General features: G+C 40.7%; 1 protein-coding gene across 1 annotated transcript in view; it reads right to left on the bottom strand.

The window, feature by feature from the left end:
* Heph (hephaestin) overlaps positions 1 to 19062 on the bottom strand; it is an 82938-nt gene that overhangs the window by 52447 nt on the left and 11429 nt on the right. Inside the window, exons 3-9 of the mRNA XM_013034291.1 lie at positions 18423 to 18667; positions 13590 to 13802; positions 11667 to 11849; positions 9701 to 9955; positions 6938 to 7106; positions 4488 to 4624; positions 2311 to 2442 (exon numbers count right to left, since the gene is read on the bottom strand). Coding sequence (XP_012889745.1) covers positions 2311 to 2442; positions 4488 to 4624; positions 6938 to 7106; positions 9701 to 9955; positions 11667 to 11849; positions 13590 to 13802; positions 18423 to 18667 — 1334 coding nt within the window. The remainder of the gene's footprint in view (positions 1 to 2310; positions 2443 to 4487; positions 4625 to 6937; positions 7107 to 9700; positions 9956 to 11666; positions 11850 to 13589; positions 13803 to 18422; positions 18668 to 19062) is intronic.

Below are 19062 nucleotides of genomic sequence, written 5' to 3'. Positions count from 1 at the left end.
GAAAGGTATGTGGGGGGGTGGGGGGAAGATGGGAAGGGATGGGAAGAGAAACAAAGGAGGAGGCAACAATGCTTGATAAGAAATGCACTCATTATCTTGCCCATGTAATTGTAACCTCTCTGAATGGTATTTTCACAATAAAAAAAGAATACCATACAGTCACTAACATATTTATAACATGATAATGAAATGAAAAATGATTTTGAGGACAGCAGAATGAAAAACTATATAAACAAAAAGAGGATTTTTCTGGCAGAGAAAACTAGTAGAAGTAGAAAAGAGAAAGGAGAAGGTACTGGGGGATGAACATGATTGAAGTGTGTGTGTGTGTGTGTGTGTGTGTGTGTGCACGCGCGTGCATGCATGTAAAGATAGTACAGTGAAATCTACTAATGCTGCTTATATAAAGGAACAAGACCTCAATGATGACATACACATGGATAAAGATAGGGTATATATATATATATATATATATATATACATATATGCACCATGAAGAAAAATGAAATCATATCATTTGCAGGAAAATGGATGGAATTGAGGGACATCATGTTGAAAAAGATAGCCACGCCCCAAAATGTAAATACCATGTTTTCACTTATATGTGTAAACAATACCTAAAATACATACATGTTCATAGACATGCATATATAACAATATACATAAATAGGAAATTATTCTACCTATTGGACTTTGTAGAGGAATGAGGACAAGGAACAGGAGGATAAAGAAAGATGGAGAGTAAATAATTCTGAAATACATTGCAATTATGCATGAATATGAAATTATGAATTTCAGTGATAACTGCTGACAGTAGTGAGTTTAGGTGGGCAGAAAAAGAGAAAGCTATAGAGAAGGCTATTCTGATTAAAGTGTAATGTAGGCACAGCTGAAAAATGATGGTGAAACCCCTTAGTACAATTAATGCACGTTAAAAATTAATGACAGAATTGCAAAACAGACTCTGTTTGGATGGGTAGCAGCAGGAATGGACAGAGCTAATGGAGAGGTCAAATGAGGATGAATGTGGTTAAAGTTGTTTATTTGCATGAGTGAAAATGGAACTAGAAAATGTATTAGAACTGCTCTAAAGGAAGAAAGTTAAGGAAGAGTAACAAGGGGGGTGAATTTGTACAGGATACATTGGATGCATATATGGAATTGTCACAATGAAACATTCCTTGTACAACTAATGTACACTAAAAATCATTTTTGAGCTGGGCATCAGTGGCTCACACCACTCAGAATTGGATCCGTGGCTCACACGGCAGAGTGCTAGCCTTGAACAAAAAAAGCTTAAGAATAGCACCCAGGCCCTCAGTTCAAGCCCCAAGACTTGCACCAAAAAAATAATTTTTAAAAAAACAAGGAGTGAGGGTTAGGCATCAGTAGTTCACAATTGTAATCCTAGTTACATGACAACAACAGAATGGGGAGATAATTATGTAAGACCATACCAGGTTGGAAAGCTCACAAAAGTCTTTCTCAACCCATAGTTGCATGCAGTGGTGTATGCTTGCCATTTTAAGCTACAATGGAGGTTGATATAGGCAGGATCAGAGTTCCAGGTTCAACTTGGCAGAGAAGTCCACAAGACTCCATCTCAAGGAAAGATGGATGCAATGTCAAGCACTTGTCATCTAAGCAACAATAGAAAGCCTAAAACAAGTAGATTTCAGTCCTTGCCCAGACTAAAAGCAAAAACCCCATCTCAAAAATAACTACCACAAAACAGGACTGAAGTGGTACTGGTAATGGCCTAGCAAGTGTGAGGTCCTGAGTTCAATTCCTAGCACTGCTAAAAAAAAGGGGGGAGGGGTTGCAGAAGTTAAGTTGGTATGAAGAGGGAGTGAATTTCATTTAAATACATTTTACACCAGTATGGAAATATCACCTCTGAAACACCCCTTTACAATTAATTTATGCCTACAAACTATACATAACCTTATTATCCCCTAAATTCAAATATAAACATTTTTATAAGCACAGAAAAAAGATACATCAAAATGTACATGGCAATTTCTAGTATGAATACATGGAAATATATTTTTTAAATTTGTTGCTGACAGTTGACTACAGGATGTGGGGTATGTTAGCTACAAATTACTACTGAGCCTCATGTCCTGCTTCTGAACATGGTTTTTTTAAGGCTTTCTCTTATTATTGAACCTAGCTCTGATTCATTATGACATCATCTTTCATTCAACCCTATCACACATAGCACTCTTTCTCCCTCCAAAACCTCCCTTCTCCCCTCAAGCCATCTGTACCCACTAATAGACCCCATTTGTGGAAACTTTGTCTGCTCACCATTATTGTATACTGTACCCTCATTGTCTTTTGTGTAAAAAACCCCATGGGGCTGCAAGCTGAATGGCTGTGAGGCTCGGTTGTGGAAATCCACTAGAATGGTGTCACCCACCTCAGCCCGGATCACTGGCCCTAAAGAATGGAGAAGAGAAAGAATGAGAATGAGAATGAGAATGAACCTGATGCCCATGGTTCACACCTGTAATCCTAGCTATTCAGAAGGCTGAGATCTGAGAATCACAGTCCTGTGAGACTCTATCTCCAATTAACTACCAAAAAGCCAGAAATGGAACTATGGCTCAAAGTGGTAGAGAATTAGCCTTGAGCACAAAAGCTCTGATGTCCAGGGCCCAAGTTCAAGCAATATGACCAGTTAAAAAGAAAAAAGAAAAGAAAATGACAATGATGGGGGAAGGAAACAGAAGGAGAGAAGGAAAGAAAATATAAGTGAAGGTAGATATACTAGAATACTCTTCAGAATAACAACGATCCATTCCAACTATTAAAAGTACTATAAAATTATCTCATATTGACCCTCAAGTATCATTTTAAAGCATACATGGCAGGAGTCATTATGTCCATTTCACAAATGAAGAAATTTAAGTCCAGAGAGGTAGAACTGACCAAATTCAAATGGCTGCAGAGTCATAACCTAAGGGCAGGACATTCTCCAGACTGTCAGGTCTGCTCCCATTTCCCCTGACTTCATTGTCTGAGCTCCCTTAGCTGTATCTCCTGACAGGTCTCATCTAAGATCTCAGCTCACCTCACTCTTAACCCTATTCAGAGCAAGGACAATTATTATGGCCTCTCTCTAGGGTCAGGATTCAGCCACCTAGCCATAATTTTGAGATTGTTTTGTGCTTCACTACTCACCTCTAACCTATTTTGAGTCACTTCAAGGCCAACCAAAAATACTAAGGCAATGCTCTGGGTTTCTATATTGGCTCTAACTATAGGTCAGACTTAATACCTTCGTTTCTACACCTACTACTTCTACCTCTGCTCAAGGACTGGGTACCCACACTGAACCCCAGTCAATTAAAAAGTCCATCCTACTCATCACCATCTCTCTTTACCAGAGAGGACTGTTTTTCTTCATAACCTCTCCCTGTCTAACTAACATAAAACCTGGTATCCATTTTCAGAACTACAATCAATTGGCACATACCTATTCCAGAGTACATTACATTACTTTCATTCCCAAATTTTATCTTGTCTGATCTATTTTATGCCCCTGTTTCACCCAGAAACTAAACCACATCTAAACTTTCTATGCTCTTTAATACTGTGCTTTCAACCTTCAGCATACTTCTCCAAAGTGAGAGTCCAAGCCTATGTCTCTATCTCTCATCATAGCAAACTTGTCTATGTCAATCTGCTCTTGGCCTCAGATTGCCAAGAGTCTGACTATTCTTACTGCCTCATACAGCTCTACAAGAATGCCCTAGAGAAACAATACTGCTAATATAGCAGGTGATACCATAATGTTCCAGTAGTAATGGAAATATGAGAAACACTGCATACTCCACTTCCATCCTGGTGATTCAGGATAAAGAAAAATAAATCCAAGGTTGTCTTAAGTCCTACACTAAAGAATATTACTTGACTATGCTTAACCTTTTTCAAACACACACAGATACATAATCAATTTTTCATCTCTTGGGGCTCACTTTGGGAGATGCTGAACTCCAGTGTGCCCCTGAATCATCCTAGGCTCAAATTTCTCAGTCCTTCTCACTTCTCTGGTTCTGCTTAGTAACTTTCATGAGTTATAGATTCCATACCCTATTAAGATGCAATTGATAGATGAATTGACATGTTGAATTGAAACCCCTTTGTACAACTACTTAAAGATAATAAGCCAGGCACCAGTGGTTCTTGCTGGTGATCCTAGCTATTCAGGAGGCTGAGAGGTGAGGATCATAGTTCAAAGCCAGCCAGGGCAGGAAAATCTGTGAAGTCTCTAATTAACTACTAAAAGCCAGAAGTGGCACTGTGGCTCAAGTGGTAGAGCACTAGCCTTGAGCACAAAACCTCAGATAGTGTCCAGGCCCTGAGTTCTAGCCCGAGGACTGGAACACAAAAAAGATAATCATCGTCGTCATCGTCATAATCGTCATTGTTGTCATCATCGTCGTCGTCATCATCAACATCATCATCATCATCATCCTTACCCAGGATTCCGAGATATTTGTCTTCTTCCAGTTGCACTTTGTTAGTGAATGATCCATCCTGGAAAGCTTCATATCGAACTTTCCAGTAACTACCTCCAATCCGGGTAGAGTTCTTCTGGAAGAATTTATCTGAGCCACTGGCACATAAGGACAAAAATAAGTTATTTTACTGAGTTTCAAACAGACCCACATTTCACCCTTAGTGTCATCATTATGGTTAAGAGAATTTCTGAGATTGTCCTGGATAACTCCCACCAGGGAAGATACTGCTTCTGGTGACACCACTACTAAGAGATTTACAGCTTCTCATTGAGCCTTTCCAAAGACATTGAAGTTATTTCCAAGGAGGTAATCTTCAGTCATGTGCACATGTGCTACCTTAAGTTTGCGATTGAGTATGCATGCATGGCCTTTTGTAGCCATCCTTGGTCAAATGCCACTTTTTTTCTAGATAAGGGTATAAAATAGGCATCCTTGAAGGACAAGAAAAATTAATGGGGTGATACCACTGACGAATGGGGTATGGCTACTGGAGGACAGGATGTGATGAGGTGCTGCTATCATATGAACTGCTGTTGTTACAGACAATGATGAATCTATGGATAGAGAGCTTTATATAATCATGATCTCCATCCTCACCTTGCCTGGTGTCTTTCTGCCTGAATCAAGGAGAACCTGAGAAGAGAATCACCTGACTAACAACGTAGTAATTTTAATTAGTAGAGTGACTCTTCATAACACCTTTAATCCACCCACACCTAGACTTCTCCACATAGTCTCATCTACATGGGTGGCTGAGGCGGGAAGGATCTTGAGCCCAGGAGTTCAAGGAAAACCTGAGCAATATAGGGAGATCCAGTCTCAACAAAATAACCTTCAGTTGAATATGAAAGCCTACTAAATGGATAAACCAGCATAGAGATTCTAGGTGCCACCCTAAAATGCAAGTACCAACTTAAATTTCCTGTAAATTCACTCAGTTCTGACTGTTGAAAGAATCCAAGGGTCTTCCCCTCATCATCTATCAAGTGTTCATTTGTGAAGGAACTGGCCTCACCAGTTTTCCAGTGAACTGATATAATCTAAAGCCTAGCAACTGAGTAAAGCACTGCCTTCCTGCAATATCATCTCCACATGTGAGTCATAGATGGCCCAGGAGAACTTGGAGAAATTCCTCCAAAAGGATATGTGAAATAGCTATAAGATAGAGTGCTTATTATATCCCTTTTTAAATGTCTCCTTCAGATTACAGGGGCAGGGAATGTGGTTTAGTGGTAGAGTAGTTGCCTAGCATGCATGACGCCCTGGGTTCAATTCCTCAGTACCACATAAACAGAAAAAGCTGAAAGTGGTGTTGTGGCTCGAGTGGTAGAGTGTTAGCCTTGAGCAAAAGAAGCTCAGGGATAGTGCCCAGTCCCTGAGTTCAAGCCCCAGGAATGGCAAAGAAAAAAGACACACATTACAGAAAAAAAAACAGGGAGGTAAGTGATGGATACAATAAAGAACAGCTGGAGAATAGCCACCTTAATGGCTTTCCTTTCTGAACACAGTCATGGATTACAACAGGATCAACCTCAACCAGTGCTTGGATCTCTTCCTGGTGATATAACTTCCAAAAAATAAACTTTAAACAGGAGCATAGAAATGGAGGGACAAAGGGTGAACAAATGCAACAGTGAGTGGTACTAACTAAACATTATGTTGAAAATGAATTATGCAACTTGTGGATGGGAATAGAGAGCAAGAAAAGGTGACACTGTCCAAAACTTAATGTATTCATTATCTGACTTATGAATCCGTAGTTTGTCTGTACATCACCTTTATAATAACAATTAAAAATCCAATATATGGAGTTGGGAATGTGACTTAGTGGTAGAGGGCTTGCCTAGCATGCATGAAGCCCTGGGTTCGATTCCTTAGTACCACATAAACAGAAAAAGCTGGAAGTGGTGCTCTTGCTAAAGTGATAGAGTGTTAGCCATGAGCAAAAGAAGCTCAGAGACAGTGCCCAGGGCCTGAGTTCAAGCCCCAGGACTGGGTAAACAATCCAATAGCTGTAGCTCAAGTGGTAGAGCACTCGCCTTGAGCTGAAGAGCTGAAGGACAGCGCTCAGGCCCAGAGTTCAAGCCCCACGACTGACAAAAAAAACAAAACATAGTATTTGGAAGTGACGCTGTGGCTCAAGTGATATAGCACTTGCCTTGAGTTGAAAAGCACAGGGACAGCGCCCAAGCCCAGAGTTCAAGCCCCATGACCATCCAAGAAAACAAACAAAAAAATAAACTTTGCTACCTGTTATACCAGAGAGTAAGTTTTCCCAGAAGACCATATGAACATGGATGATAGTAAACCAGTCAACCAATAAGTATGATCCTCTGGTGAAATGAGATTTGGGGGAAGATGAATTGGCATTTGGGCAGGAGTAGGGAGAAGGGCCCTCTGCCTCTTACCTTCCTGGCTCTCTCAAACTCTTTCCAGTACTCCCATCATGCCCCATCGGTCCATAGTCCCATTGAAACTCATTAGCCTGAATGAAATACTTCCGAACTTTGCCTGTGAGGTGGCCCACATGAGGGGCTGTGGAGCAAGATGTGACTTTGTAGAGTGCCTGCATACCACCTGGAAGAAAAACATCATGGCTGGTCCCACTCTACCAGAATTTCTACATAGAGGATTCAGCATACTCCTTCTCCTAGTATTCTCTCCTCACATGCTCCACTACTCTCTTTACCCTGTCCCAAATAGACCACTCACTGCTTAAGTGTGTGACTGGGAGAAAGCAAGTAGTTAAGAATTCAGTACCTCCTCAGTCTTGCCTCCACAAAAGGCTCACATTGTAACAATCTCAGAGACTTATATCAGGAAACTTGAATTCAAACTTGACCATGACCACTATCTGTAAGTCCTCAGGCTTGGCACTTCCTCAATCTGAGCTTTCTTCCTTGGGAAATGCACATCATGGGGCTAATGGGAACATTGATTTTAAAAGAGGGGAAATATTTATAAACTGAGAAGTTCCTAAAACGAGTCATCTGCCACATGTGGAGATGACACTCCAAGCTTTGACTGAGGGAAACAAACAGGTCATCAAATGTGGAATGCCATAATATTAATAGGTAGGTGGTACTGTCTATATTTCCTTTGGAACTTATGCAGTTCTTTCAGCTGTATTATTTCATTTGACTCTCACAATACCTGAAGGAGAATAAAAATTCTGTTACAAGTCTATGGCATGAAGGATGAGGAGAACAGAGGTGTCAAGTCCTATGTCAAGTGCTCTACATTTTATCTCAATCCATCTTTCCCAAAACCCTGTGAAACACACTTTTCACATCCCCTATTGAAAATGAATAAAATGAGAAATCAAAATTATGTAGTGACTTGCTCAAGATTGTAAAGTTAGTTATTGGTACTGTTGACAATTAAGTTCTCATCTTTTTAAGTACAAACCTTGAGAGGTTTTCTAACCACTATCTTGGTCATATCACACTTTTAGTCTCTAAGATTTAAATTCCCCACAAGTCTCTGAAACCTCATTACAGTTTATGAGATAGGTATCCTCAAGCCTTACAAAGGCATGTAAGCAAGAAGAAGAAAAATGATTTGAATGTAGGGTTGCCTAGTTCCAATACTGATGTTTGTTCCACTAACTGTAGTACATCTACTCTCTTACCCAGACATATTTGGGACCAAGTACAAACCTCAGCTGATAAAGTACATTTAACTGAGCTCTATTGACTCAAACCTACTACCCCAAGATTCATTATCCAATCAAACTCCTTAGCTGCTCACATATTCACTTTCACATATTCACATAATACTAATCCAATACCCTAATTCACCATATACCAAATAATTCTAGAAAGTAAGAGCTGAGGAGTTTAGAGATATCCATTTTATAGAGATGACAAATGAGCCAGAGAAATGGAGAGAGACTTGTCCAGAGTCATATACAATAAGTCTACCTTATTCATGGATTTACTACATGTGCTTCTGACCAACCACAGTTAAAATGTTTTTTTTAATTTTTTTAAATGCCTACCATTCATTACACAATTCAACTGATTTGGAAAAATCTCAGTTCTTATTGTCAGTTGTGTTTAAATCCTGGTGGGATGTGCTGAGTGTTTCCCTCTCCTTATTTAATTCTGTGAAAAATCTGTCTCCCAAAGAGCAAATGGTGCCTTAACAGCAAAGCAAAACTTACAATGATCCTCACAAGCCAAAATGGATGCATAGTGTAATTAATTTAAGTAATGAAAACTGTAGATTTGTTATAAAGTGGCATGTCTTTAGCAGAAGTCAGGTAGCATTATGGGAAAAAATATTACTAAACCTTATGCATTATGAACATCCATGGATTTTTCTCAATGGCATTCTCCCTGGAGTCATCAACATATGGGTACCAAGGGTATACTGTAGTGTGTTGATCACAGCTGAGATTACATGTCAAACCTAACCACTTATCTACTACCCTACCATTGCCTCACATGTTTTTCCTCCCCTTGGATGTTCCTCAATGTTCTAAAACTATCAATACACTATAAGCCATCACTCTAACCATTGTTCCTCTGGGGGAAAACCCTTCTGCACTATAAAAAAATCCAAAAACAAATAAAAAACAATGCAATATAAGCCATCATTCTAACCATTCTCGCTCTGTGGGAAAAAAAAAACCACTTCTGCACTATATAAAAAAGGCAATGCACAATAAGCCATTACTCTAACCATTCTCCCTCTGGGAGAAAAAAATGCAACTTCTGCCCCTATTGCTTTTGGATCTCAACCACAGTGTCATTACTTAGCTACATTAATCCATGTTTACTTAAATCCACTCTCCTTAAATTTCTCCTTCACTATTTAATCTACTCTCCTTAAATTTCTCCTTCACTTTCTGTTTATCAGACCTCCAGGTCTCAATTTACTAGAATTTTCAGAGTAGAAAAAGTAATTTAAATGTGTAGCTGTATATTCCTAGCCAATCTTTTATGCAAGATTGGGAAACTAAATCCAGAAAAATGTGTCCAACATGAGCCAGAAAGTTAGTGGCAGTGCAAAGAAAGAACCTAAGTACCCTGACTTAAGTCTAGTGTTTCACTATACCCAGAACCTGACCTGGAAGATATTCTTTTTGTTCCAAGCCAGAAGCCCAGCATCCTATTGACCTTACTGACTCCACATACACTCTAAAGATCATAAATATTAGATCTTACTTTGAAAGTGACTGTTCACTTGACAACTAATTAGCCAAGTGCCAGGCTCCTGGGGCACCATCTCAGCTGTCACAAAGGTGGCGGGAAAGATGTGGGCCACATCTGTGCGGTGACCACGAGTAGTCAGCATCTGTCCATGGAAAAAAGCTGTGTGGACATCCACTTCATTGCCCATTCCAAACAAGTGCCAGGCTACATGCTTCTGTGAACACATACTTAGCTCTGGTAAGTTCCCAAAGACAAAGCCATTGATTGCTGCAAAAGAAACCCAAAGAAAATGAAGTATTAGAAAATGGCACAGCCACACAACCAGTGGCTCACACCTGTAATCCTAGCTACTCAGGAGGCTGAGATCTGAGGATCGCAGTTCAAAACCAGCCCGAGCAAGAAAGTCCATGAAACTCTTATCTCCAATAAACCACCAAAAAACCGGAAGTGGTGCTGTAGCTCAAGTGGTAGAGCACTAGCCTTGAGCTGAAGAGCTGAGGGACAGTGCTCAGGCCCAGAGTTCAAGCCCCACAACCAACAAAAAAAAAAAAGGAAGAAAGAAAATGGCACATAGAAATGGGAGAAGTCAGGCACTGGTGGCTCACACCTGCAATCCTAGCTACTTAGGATGCTGAGATCTGAGGACTTTGGTTTGAAGTCATGTGGAAAAAGTCCATGAGCATCAAAAAGTCATATGTGGAGCTGTGGTTCAAGTGGTAAAATGCTAGCCTTAAGCAAAAAAATTCAAGTGCAGCACCCAGGCCCTGAATTACCCTGAATTCAAGTTTATACCAGCAAAAAAAAGAGAGAAACCTTACCATATATCAAAAAAGATAATATTTAAATGAGCTTAAACAGCATGCTGTGCTAACTATATACATTACCTCATTTTTTTGTGATGGTACTGTGGCTTGACCTCATAATGTCCTGTGCTCACCTGGCTTTTCTGACTCAAGGATGGTGCTCTACAACTTCAGCCACATCTCCACTTTCAGCATTTTCGCTGATTAATTGGGAATGAGAATCTCAGGGACTTTTCTGTTCAGGATGGCTTTGAACTGTGATCCTCAGATCTCATCCCCCTGAGCAGCTATGATTTCAGGGATGACTCTCTAGGAGCTGACTAGACATTCTCTCATTTAAATTTACAAATAGCTCTGGGAAATAGGCAAATACCATTGGTCTTGTTTTTTTTTTTTTAATGAGAAAAGTTAGGGTCAGAAAGGTGAAATTAGTTCACTCTGAAGACCACAGAGTTATTATGTGGTAAAGTCAATGTTGAAAACCAGAAATCAGAGAAACTCACTGGGGAATGGGGTTATTTTGCAGACTCATCTTTCCTATCTGGCTGGTTTCCTTCAGAAGTTTCCACAGGACAAATGTCACACTAGTTGACTAATCACTTCAGCTATCATAATCAATTGTTATAAAACCTAAGAGAAATTTGAGCTGTATAAATCATATTTTATGTCTTCCCTCTGAGCTTTCAGCAATCCTTGGGGCTGTCTGACTTTGAGCCTACCCCTGTTGACAAAGGTAAGCAAATTACTTCCTTCATTAATAAAAACAAAATCAACTTATTTCTATTTCAAAAAACACCAGTTCTCTGCTCATGCCTTGGGGCTTCTGTGCCTTTACTTTGTTTTTAATTTATTTAATATAGACATAAACCAAATGTACTATAGGAAGCCTATAAGCAGGATAACTGGAAAGCATCCATTTCTTTCCAGAGTTAGATAATTCAGTCTGCATCATTTTTAAAGCAAAAGCAAGGGCTAAAATTTTAGCTGTACCACTTACTGATCCATAATCTTGAAAATCTGTGTCCTCACAAAATAAAACAGAAATGTCACTGAGTTTGGATCCTTATACATATCAAAAGGACTAGTTATGTGAAAACACCCACCCAATACTGGGTCTAGGGGAAACTCTCGACCAAGGTCCACAGTCAGAATGTGATTACTTTCTCCTAGCTCACCATGCATCCTGTTGCTTTCCTGAAAGGCTTCATCTTCTTTGTCCACTGAGGCAGGATCTTTGCAGTAAGTAACTATATTCTCATCAAGATGCCAGCTAAGGTTCTCATCTACCACACTGAAGAGCAGAAAGAAATTATGGTCTACATCTTGACGCCGAGGAGGAAAGTTTCCATTCAAGGTTCCTAGGGAACACATGAAAGGTACCCTTAATAAATTATGAACATATATAAAAACATACATAGGATCACATGAATATATAACACAAACATATTAGCTAAAGTATAGTATACTTGGAGTGAGGAAGATTCCAATGGTACAACTCCTTTGAACAACTAGCTTATAGTTTATCAAAATATGCACCAACCATGGGTTGGAAAGGTGAGAGTGTGAGAGGGGCAGATGAATAGAGGTAGAAAGAGTTGGATAACAGTCATAGTATTCAATGTATTCAACATACCTATGTGAAAATAGAACCAGCTAACTCAAGACGATGAGTGGGGTTGGTAGAGATGAGAGAAAATGATGAAAGGGGCAAAATTGATCAGGATATACTGTATTTATAAACTTATATTAAACTGAAACCTCTGTGGGAAACTATTTAACAATAAAAAAGAAAAGAATGGTACCCCTGGGAGTGTCCTTTCCTTAGCAATATAAGCTCCAAGGGGCCACCTAACAATGAATAGAAAGAAAGGAGAGGGAGCTTTAAAAATCTGTCAGCAACAGAAAAGCAGATGGGGCTCCTTATACTACTTCTCACTTCTTAACTTTCTAGATGAAACAATACATTTGAACCCATGACTTAAAGGTGGGAACATATAAGACCTAGAGTATTTCCTTCCCACTGTCCTTGCCTGCCTTCAACCTAGTACTTGAACCTAGCCACATACCTGCAACACTGTGATCTTCAGGCATGACTAATTAATGACTCCTTGAGTATATCTCATCCCAAGTTCAGTTTTCAATCCTCTGCTAAACTTGGTGGCAGGACTCTCAATCCATACCTAAATCCATACCATATGCCTCACTTCAAAGTGATCTGCCATCCAGCATAACAATGTTGGTTATTTTTTGTTTTGGTTTTTGTTTTTGGTGCAAGTCATTAGGCTTGAACTGGGTACTGTCCCCGAGCTTTTTTGCTCAACATTAGTACTCTTATCTTTTGAACCACAGCTCCACTTCTACTTTTGGGAGTAGTTCATTGCAGATAAGAGTCTCACTGACTTTTCTTCTGCCCAGGCTGGCTTTGATGTATAGTTCTCAGATCTCAGCACTCTGAGTGGCTAATACTACAGATGTGCACCACAAGCACTTAGGTGCATGACAAAATTTAAGTCTCAAAAGTAAAATAAGAAGTAAGAAAATAGGAGCTGTGCCTCAAGTGGTAGAGTACCAACCTTGAGCAGAAAAGCTAAGGGATTGCATTCAGGCCCTGAGAAACATAGTCACAGACAAAGAAAACAGAAAAATATTTGTATGGTTTTTCATTTTGTCTTACGTTTAAATAAGAAAAGGTAATGAAATAAGAAAAAAAATGGTACAGCCAGGTACCAGTGGCTTACGCCTGTAATCCTAGCTACTCAGGAGGCTGAGATCTGAGGCCGAGATCATGGTTCAAAGTCAGCCCGGGCAAGAAAGTCTGTGAGACTCTCTTATCTCCAATTAACCACCAGAAAACCAGAAGTGGCAGTGTAGTTCAAGTGGTAGAGTGCTAACCTTGAGCTGCAGAGCTGAGGAACAGTACTCAGGCCCAGAGTTCAAGCCCCACACAGGGAGTTTGACAGGGTTTTCCTTGCTAACAAACAAGGATACTCAATTAACAGTCCTCCAGCTGTTGCCCAATATGAAAGTAGTTTAACTATATGACTCCTTCCCCCAGATAACCCAAACTACATAGCATAGCTCATTCTTGGAGACTGTACCTCTTTTACAGGTGATGAGGGGTCCAATGAGACCAGTGGCAATGTCTCGTGGAGCATCTACATGAGAATGGTAGATCCAGGTGAGGCACGCTGGGTCAGCACTAGTAGGTGCGTGGCCTTCTGGAACAGTCCAATTATAGATATGGATGCCTCCCGGGGGAACAGAATCATCAGCTTTCAAGTGTCCAGAAGAGCCATCTGGATATAGGGATCCTAAAAATGAAATCACATGTTCCTAATACTCAGATGAGAAGAAGCATGGCAGATAAGAAGTCCAAAGAGGGCAGACATATAGGATACTTGAGTCCACTCTTGAGGAACATAGGATTCTAAGGTTCACAATAGTGTTCTCATCCCAGACTTCACATCACCAATAGGTGGAGAGCAAAGAGCTGGTGGATCGAACTTTTAATCCTGGCTATTCAGAAGGCTGAGGTTTTCCATTTGAAGCTGTTAGGTCTGCCCAGGAGAAATGCTCACTTCCCTTGGTTCCCTGGAAGTCCCCACCCAGCACCTCTTGGCATGCTTGGGGGAAGTGCAAGGTTCCCAAGATCATTTCTTCATCCTCTGAGGTCACTTCCATATGTGCCCTCCCCTATACAATCTCTCTCCTCCTTACATAAGCTCTTTTGCTCCACATGCCTCCATCTTGTGCACATAGCAGTTTTTCTCTCTCTCTGTCTCTCTCTGTGTCTCTGTCTCCCCTCTCCCTCATCTCTCTCTCTCCTCTCTCCCTTTTCTCCCCTCTTTCTCTCTCCCCTCTCTCCCATTTGGGTTTCCAGGATCTGAGGTCAGAGTTTACCTCCACATGTGCCCTCCCCTATATAATCTCTCTCCTCCCTACATAAGCTCTCTTGCTCCACACGCCTCCATCTGCACTTTGATCTCTCTCTCTCCCTCCCACTCCCTTCTCCCCTCTCTCCACTTTCCCCTCTCCTCCCTTTCTCCCTCTTTCTCCCCTATCTTCCTTCTCCACTCTCTGCTCTGTCCCCTTTCTGTCCCTAATAGCTCTCCTTGCTCTGTCTTCCCCCCTTTCTCCCCCGATCTCCCTTTCCCCTCTCCCTCTGGTCTCTCTCTCTCCCCTGTCTCTTGCCTTCTCTCTCCTCCCCTCTTCCCCTCTCTCTAATCCCTCTGTCTCCCCCTGCTCTCTATCTCCCCTTTTCATCTCTCCTCTCTTTCTCTTTCTTTTCCCTTGAACCCCATGGGAGTTTCCTTTTGGCAACCCTTACAGAAGCCAGCCAGGGCAGGAAAGTCCAAGACTCTTATTTTCAGTTAACCACCACAAATCCAGAAATAGAGCTGTGGTACAAGTCATAGAGCTCTAGCCTTGAGGACAAACACTCAGGGACAGCACCCAAGCCCCAGGACCAGCACACACGCACAAAAAAAAAAAAACACAAAAAAAGCAATGAACAGAGAGGTGTAAGCCAACTGGCTAAGTGAAAGGTTACTTGGACTACGCTTGCAGTGCTCTAGTACAAATTTGGTGCCCTGGAAGCAAAGGGAAAGACAGCATTCTCTCCCTTTGAATCAGGAGGAGAGGTACGCATTTGTAATCCTAGCACTGGGAAAGCAGAAGAAAGAGGATCTATAATTTAGTATGTGAAACTATAAGGTGAGTTCTAGGCCATTCTGCAGAATGATACTATGTTTAAAAAAACTGCCTTCAAGTACCTGCTATAGAAAAAATATTCATAGAATTCTAGTCTAAAGGTAACTTAAAAATCACATTAAAGAGAAAATGGAGACATAACTAGCCCAAGGTCATGTGAAGTTCATGGCCAAACTAGGTCTTCTTTCTTTGTCCCTTATCTATTACCTTTAACTCTTTTTTTTAGTGTTGGTCCTGGGATTTGAACTCTGGGCTTGGGAGCTGTCTCTGCACTTTGCTCAAGGCTAGTGTTGTGCCACTTAAGCCAGAGCTCCACTTCCAGGTTTTTTTGAGTGGTTAATTAGAGATAATAGTCCTTGGGCTTTCCTGTCTGGGCTGGCTTCAAACTGATCCTCAGATTCCAGTGTCCTGAGGTAGCCAGGATCACTGACATGGGCCTCCTGCACCTGACTTAACAAATTTTCTCTACAAACTATGTTTTGCTTGCTGTTTTGAGACCAGGCCTTCCTATCTGAGTCTGGCTGATCCTTCTGCCTGAGAAGTGCTAGGATTTGATTATAGGTGTGTATAACTACATCAAACCACTAGTTTGAGATACATGATGCATAATTATTGAGCATATTCACCTGGTTATGTCATATAACACCAGAACTTGTTCTTCTTATCTGATTGTGCCAATGTTGCAGTTGAGTAATCTTTCTCATGAAATCAGCATGTTATAGATTCTGCACCAGTGAAATCATATGATGTTTATCTTTCTGTGTCTGAGTTATTTAAAATAACACAACATCCCCTGGTTAATCTATGTTGTGTGTGTGTGTGCTGGTCTTGGGAAAAAGCCTAGGAACCATCCCACAGCTTTTCAGATCAAAGCTATCACTCTACTACTTGAGGCTACTAATTGCCAAGTGGAGCTACAGCTCCACTTCTGGGTTTTGGTAATTAATTATAGGTAAGACTCTCACACTTTCCTGCCTAGTCTGGTTTGGAACAGCAAATCTCAGATCTCAGCCTCCTGAGTACCTAGGATTACATGAGCCACTCAGGGCCTAGGCACTGTCCCTGAGCCTTTTTGTACTCAAGGCCAGTGCTCTACCACAGAGCCACTTCCAGCCTTTTCTGGTTAGTTTATTGGAGATTAAGAGTCTCACAGACTTTCCAGCCCTGGCTGGCTTTGAACTGTGATCCTCAGAACTCAGCCACCTGAGTAGCTAGGATTACAGGCACTATAGTGTAGCTGGCATCCAGCTGTAATTTTATTCCTTTTAACAATCAATAGAGTCAGAGGAAGCTCATGCCCATAATCTTACCTACTCAGGAGACTGATCTAAAGATTGAAATTAACTACCAAAAGCCAGAAGTGAACCTATGGCTCATCTATCTGGTAGAGCAACAGTCTTGAGCATAAAAAGCTAAGGGTTAGGGCCCAGCCCCTGAGCTTAAACCCCAGCACTGGAATAAAAATAGAGGGTATATAGCATTCCATTGTGTATGTACACCACATTTTTTCAATCATGGAGATGGACCCCAAAGTCTTATATGTGCTACACAAGCACTCTATACCCACATCCCCAGGCCTATACTAATTTTCTTTGCCTACTTGTGTACAGATGAACCTTTAGGAGAATATAATACTCTGAATATTGTGACTAGTATTGCAGACATCCTGGTGTCACTTCAACATGCTAATTTCATTTCCTTTAGGCAAATATGTAACATTGGGGACAATTCTATTTCCAGTTTATTGAGGAACTTTCATACAATTATGTAATGACTATATTACTTTACACTTCCAACAACTGTGTATAAAAGTTTCCCTTTCTCTGCTTCCTCATCATTAGCTAGGATGCTCTGACTGCCTTCTTCAGTTTCATCACTTACTATTTTAAGTATTATAGGCCAAGGGGCCTGAAATAAAGGGAGTCCAGAAAAGTAAACTAAATGCCTTCTTTTTCTTTGTATGTGTGCTAGTACTAACGGCTTAGACTCAATGCTTGCGCACTGTCCCTGAGCTTTTTTGCTCAAGGCTAGCAGCCCTAACTACCAGTTAAGCCACAGCTCCAGTATTGGCTTTTTGCTCAATAATTGGAGATAAAAGTCTCACAGAATTTCCTGCCAGCTGGATTCCACCCTCAATCCTCAGATTTCAGCCTCCCAAGTAGCTTAGGTTATAGGTATGAGCCACCAATGTCTGGCATAATGCCCCTTAAGAAAAACAAAATGTTGTGGTGTGTGTGTGTGTGTGTGTGTGTGTGTGTGTGTGTGTGTGTGTGTGTGTGTGTGTGTGTCTGAGACTTGATCCCAGAGCCTGTGCTCTGTCCCTGAGCTACTTTGCTCAAGGCCAGTGCTTTACCATGTGAACCACAATTCCACTTCCAGCTTGTTTAGATGGTAAGTATCTCAGGGACTTTCCTGCCCAGGGCTGGCTTCAAACTATGATCCTCATTTTTCAGCCTTCAGAATAGCTAGGGTTACAGGCATGGAATTTTTTGTAAGATTGTGGCATAATACCACCTTACATTCATAACACACTTTCCTTTTCAAAGCATATTCAAATATTCAATGGAAATGTCAAATAGTTCCTTGTGGTACAAAGTGAATTGTATCTTCACATTCCTGATAAAGATCAGTGACTTGCCCCAATCATATAGTATATGAAAAACAGAACTGATACCAGAACTCAGTTGTGCTTACTCTGACTAAAGTCTTCACTAACTCAAGGAAAATATATTTTTAAAAAGCTGTTCTTGCTGGGCACTGGTGGCTCACACCTGTGATTCTAAATACTGAAGATGCTTAGATCTGAGGAATGCAGTGCAAAACCAGCTACAGCAGAAAAAAATCTCTGAGACTCATCCTCAACCAGTAAAAAGCCGGAAGTAAAGGCATGGTTTAACTGACAGACCATCAGACTCAAGCAAAAACACTAAGGAAAAACACTTTGAAGGCTTTGAGTTCAAGCCCTAGTACTGGCACAATAAATACATAAACAAATCCTTTTCTTGGTTAGGCCTAGTGGTGTATACCTGTAATCCCAGCACTGAGGAGTCTAAGGCAGTAGGATTATGAATCTGAGGCCAGCCTGGGATACATAGAAAGACCCTGACCTGTAAAAACTGTTATTTTTTCTTCCAGTTCTTCTTTCTAAGGCAGTAGTAAAGGAAAAGTGATATTAGAAAAAAATGTGTTAGTAAAAGAGAAAAAAGAATAGGGTCTTTTACCTTCTGAGTCCTTCTCATAGAAAACACCATGAGGATGAATGGTATAGGGACGAGTGGCAAAATTTTTCAGATGAACGAGGATGACATCCCCCACCTCAGCCTGTAACACAGGCCCCAGGAAGCCCAACCAGGCAGGCTGGGCCACTTCTTCAGTATATGTGTTGTCTCTGTATTCCTTATAGATGGTCTTCTTATAGCTGCTTCCTATCCGGTTCTTGTCAGACTTTAAAAAGCTGGAAGCCACTCTGGGACAAAATAAAGAAAAGAATTCTAATTTTTCTACTATTTTCAAACTACAAAAAGTCTCTTTTCCAGAGGAAGTTGACAAAAATGTGTCCTCATGGTTCAGGACAAAACATCATGGTTTAGGAAATGACAATATGCTCATGAAAACACAAAAGCTTTAGGTTTTATGGTTTGACAATGGGGAGACAGGTGGCTCAGGCCTATAATCCTAGCTACTAAGGAGGGTGAGATCTGAGGACTAAGGATTAAAGCAAACCTGGGCAAGAAAATCCATGACAGTCTTACCAGCAATTATGATAGTCTTGAGCAAAATTCCAAGCATGAGCACAGGGCCCTGAGTTCAAGCCTGTACTGACACAAAAGGGAGTAGGAGATAGTACATTAAAACAAATAA

The sequence above is a fragment of the Dipodomys ordii genome, unplaced genomic scaffold (genome assembly GCF_000151885.1).
Source record: "Dipodomys ordii isolate 6190 unplaced genomic scaffold, Dord_2.0 Scaffold187, whole genome shotgun sequence".
Taxonomy (NCBI): Eukaryota; Metazoa; Chordata; class Mammalia; order Rodentia; family Heteromyidae; genus Dipodomys; species Dipodomys ordii.
The sequence above is the reverse complement of the archived record's forward strand: the minus strand, read 5'-3'. Positions and strand labels throughout refer to the sequence as shown.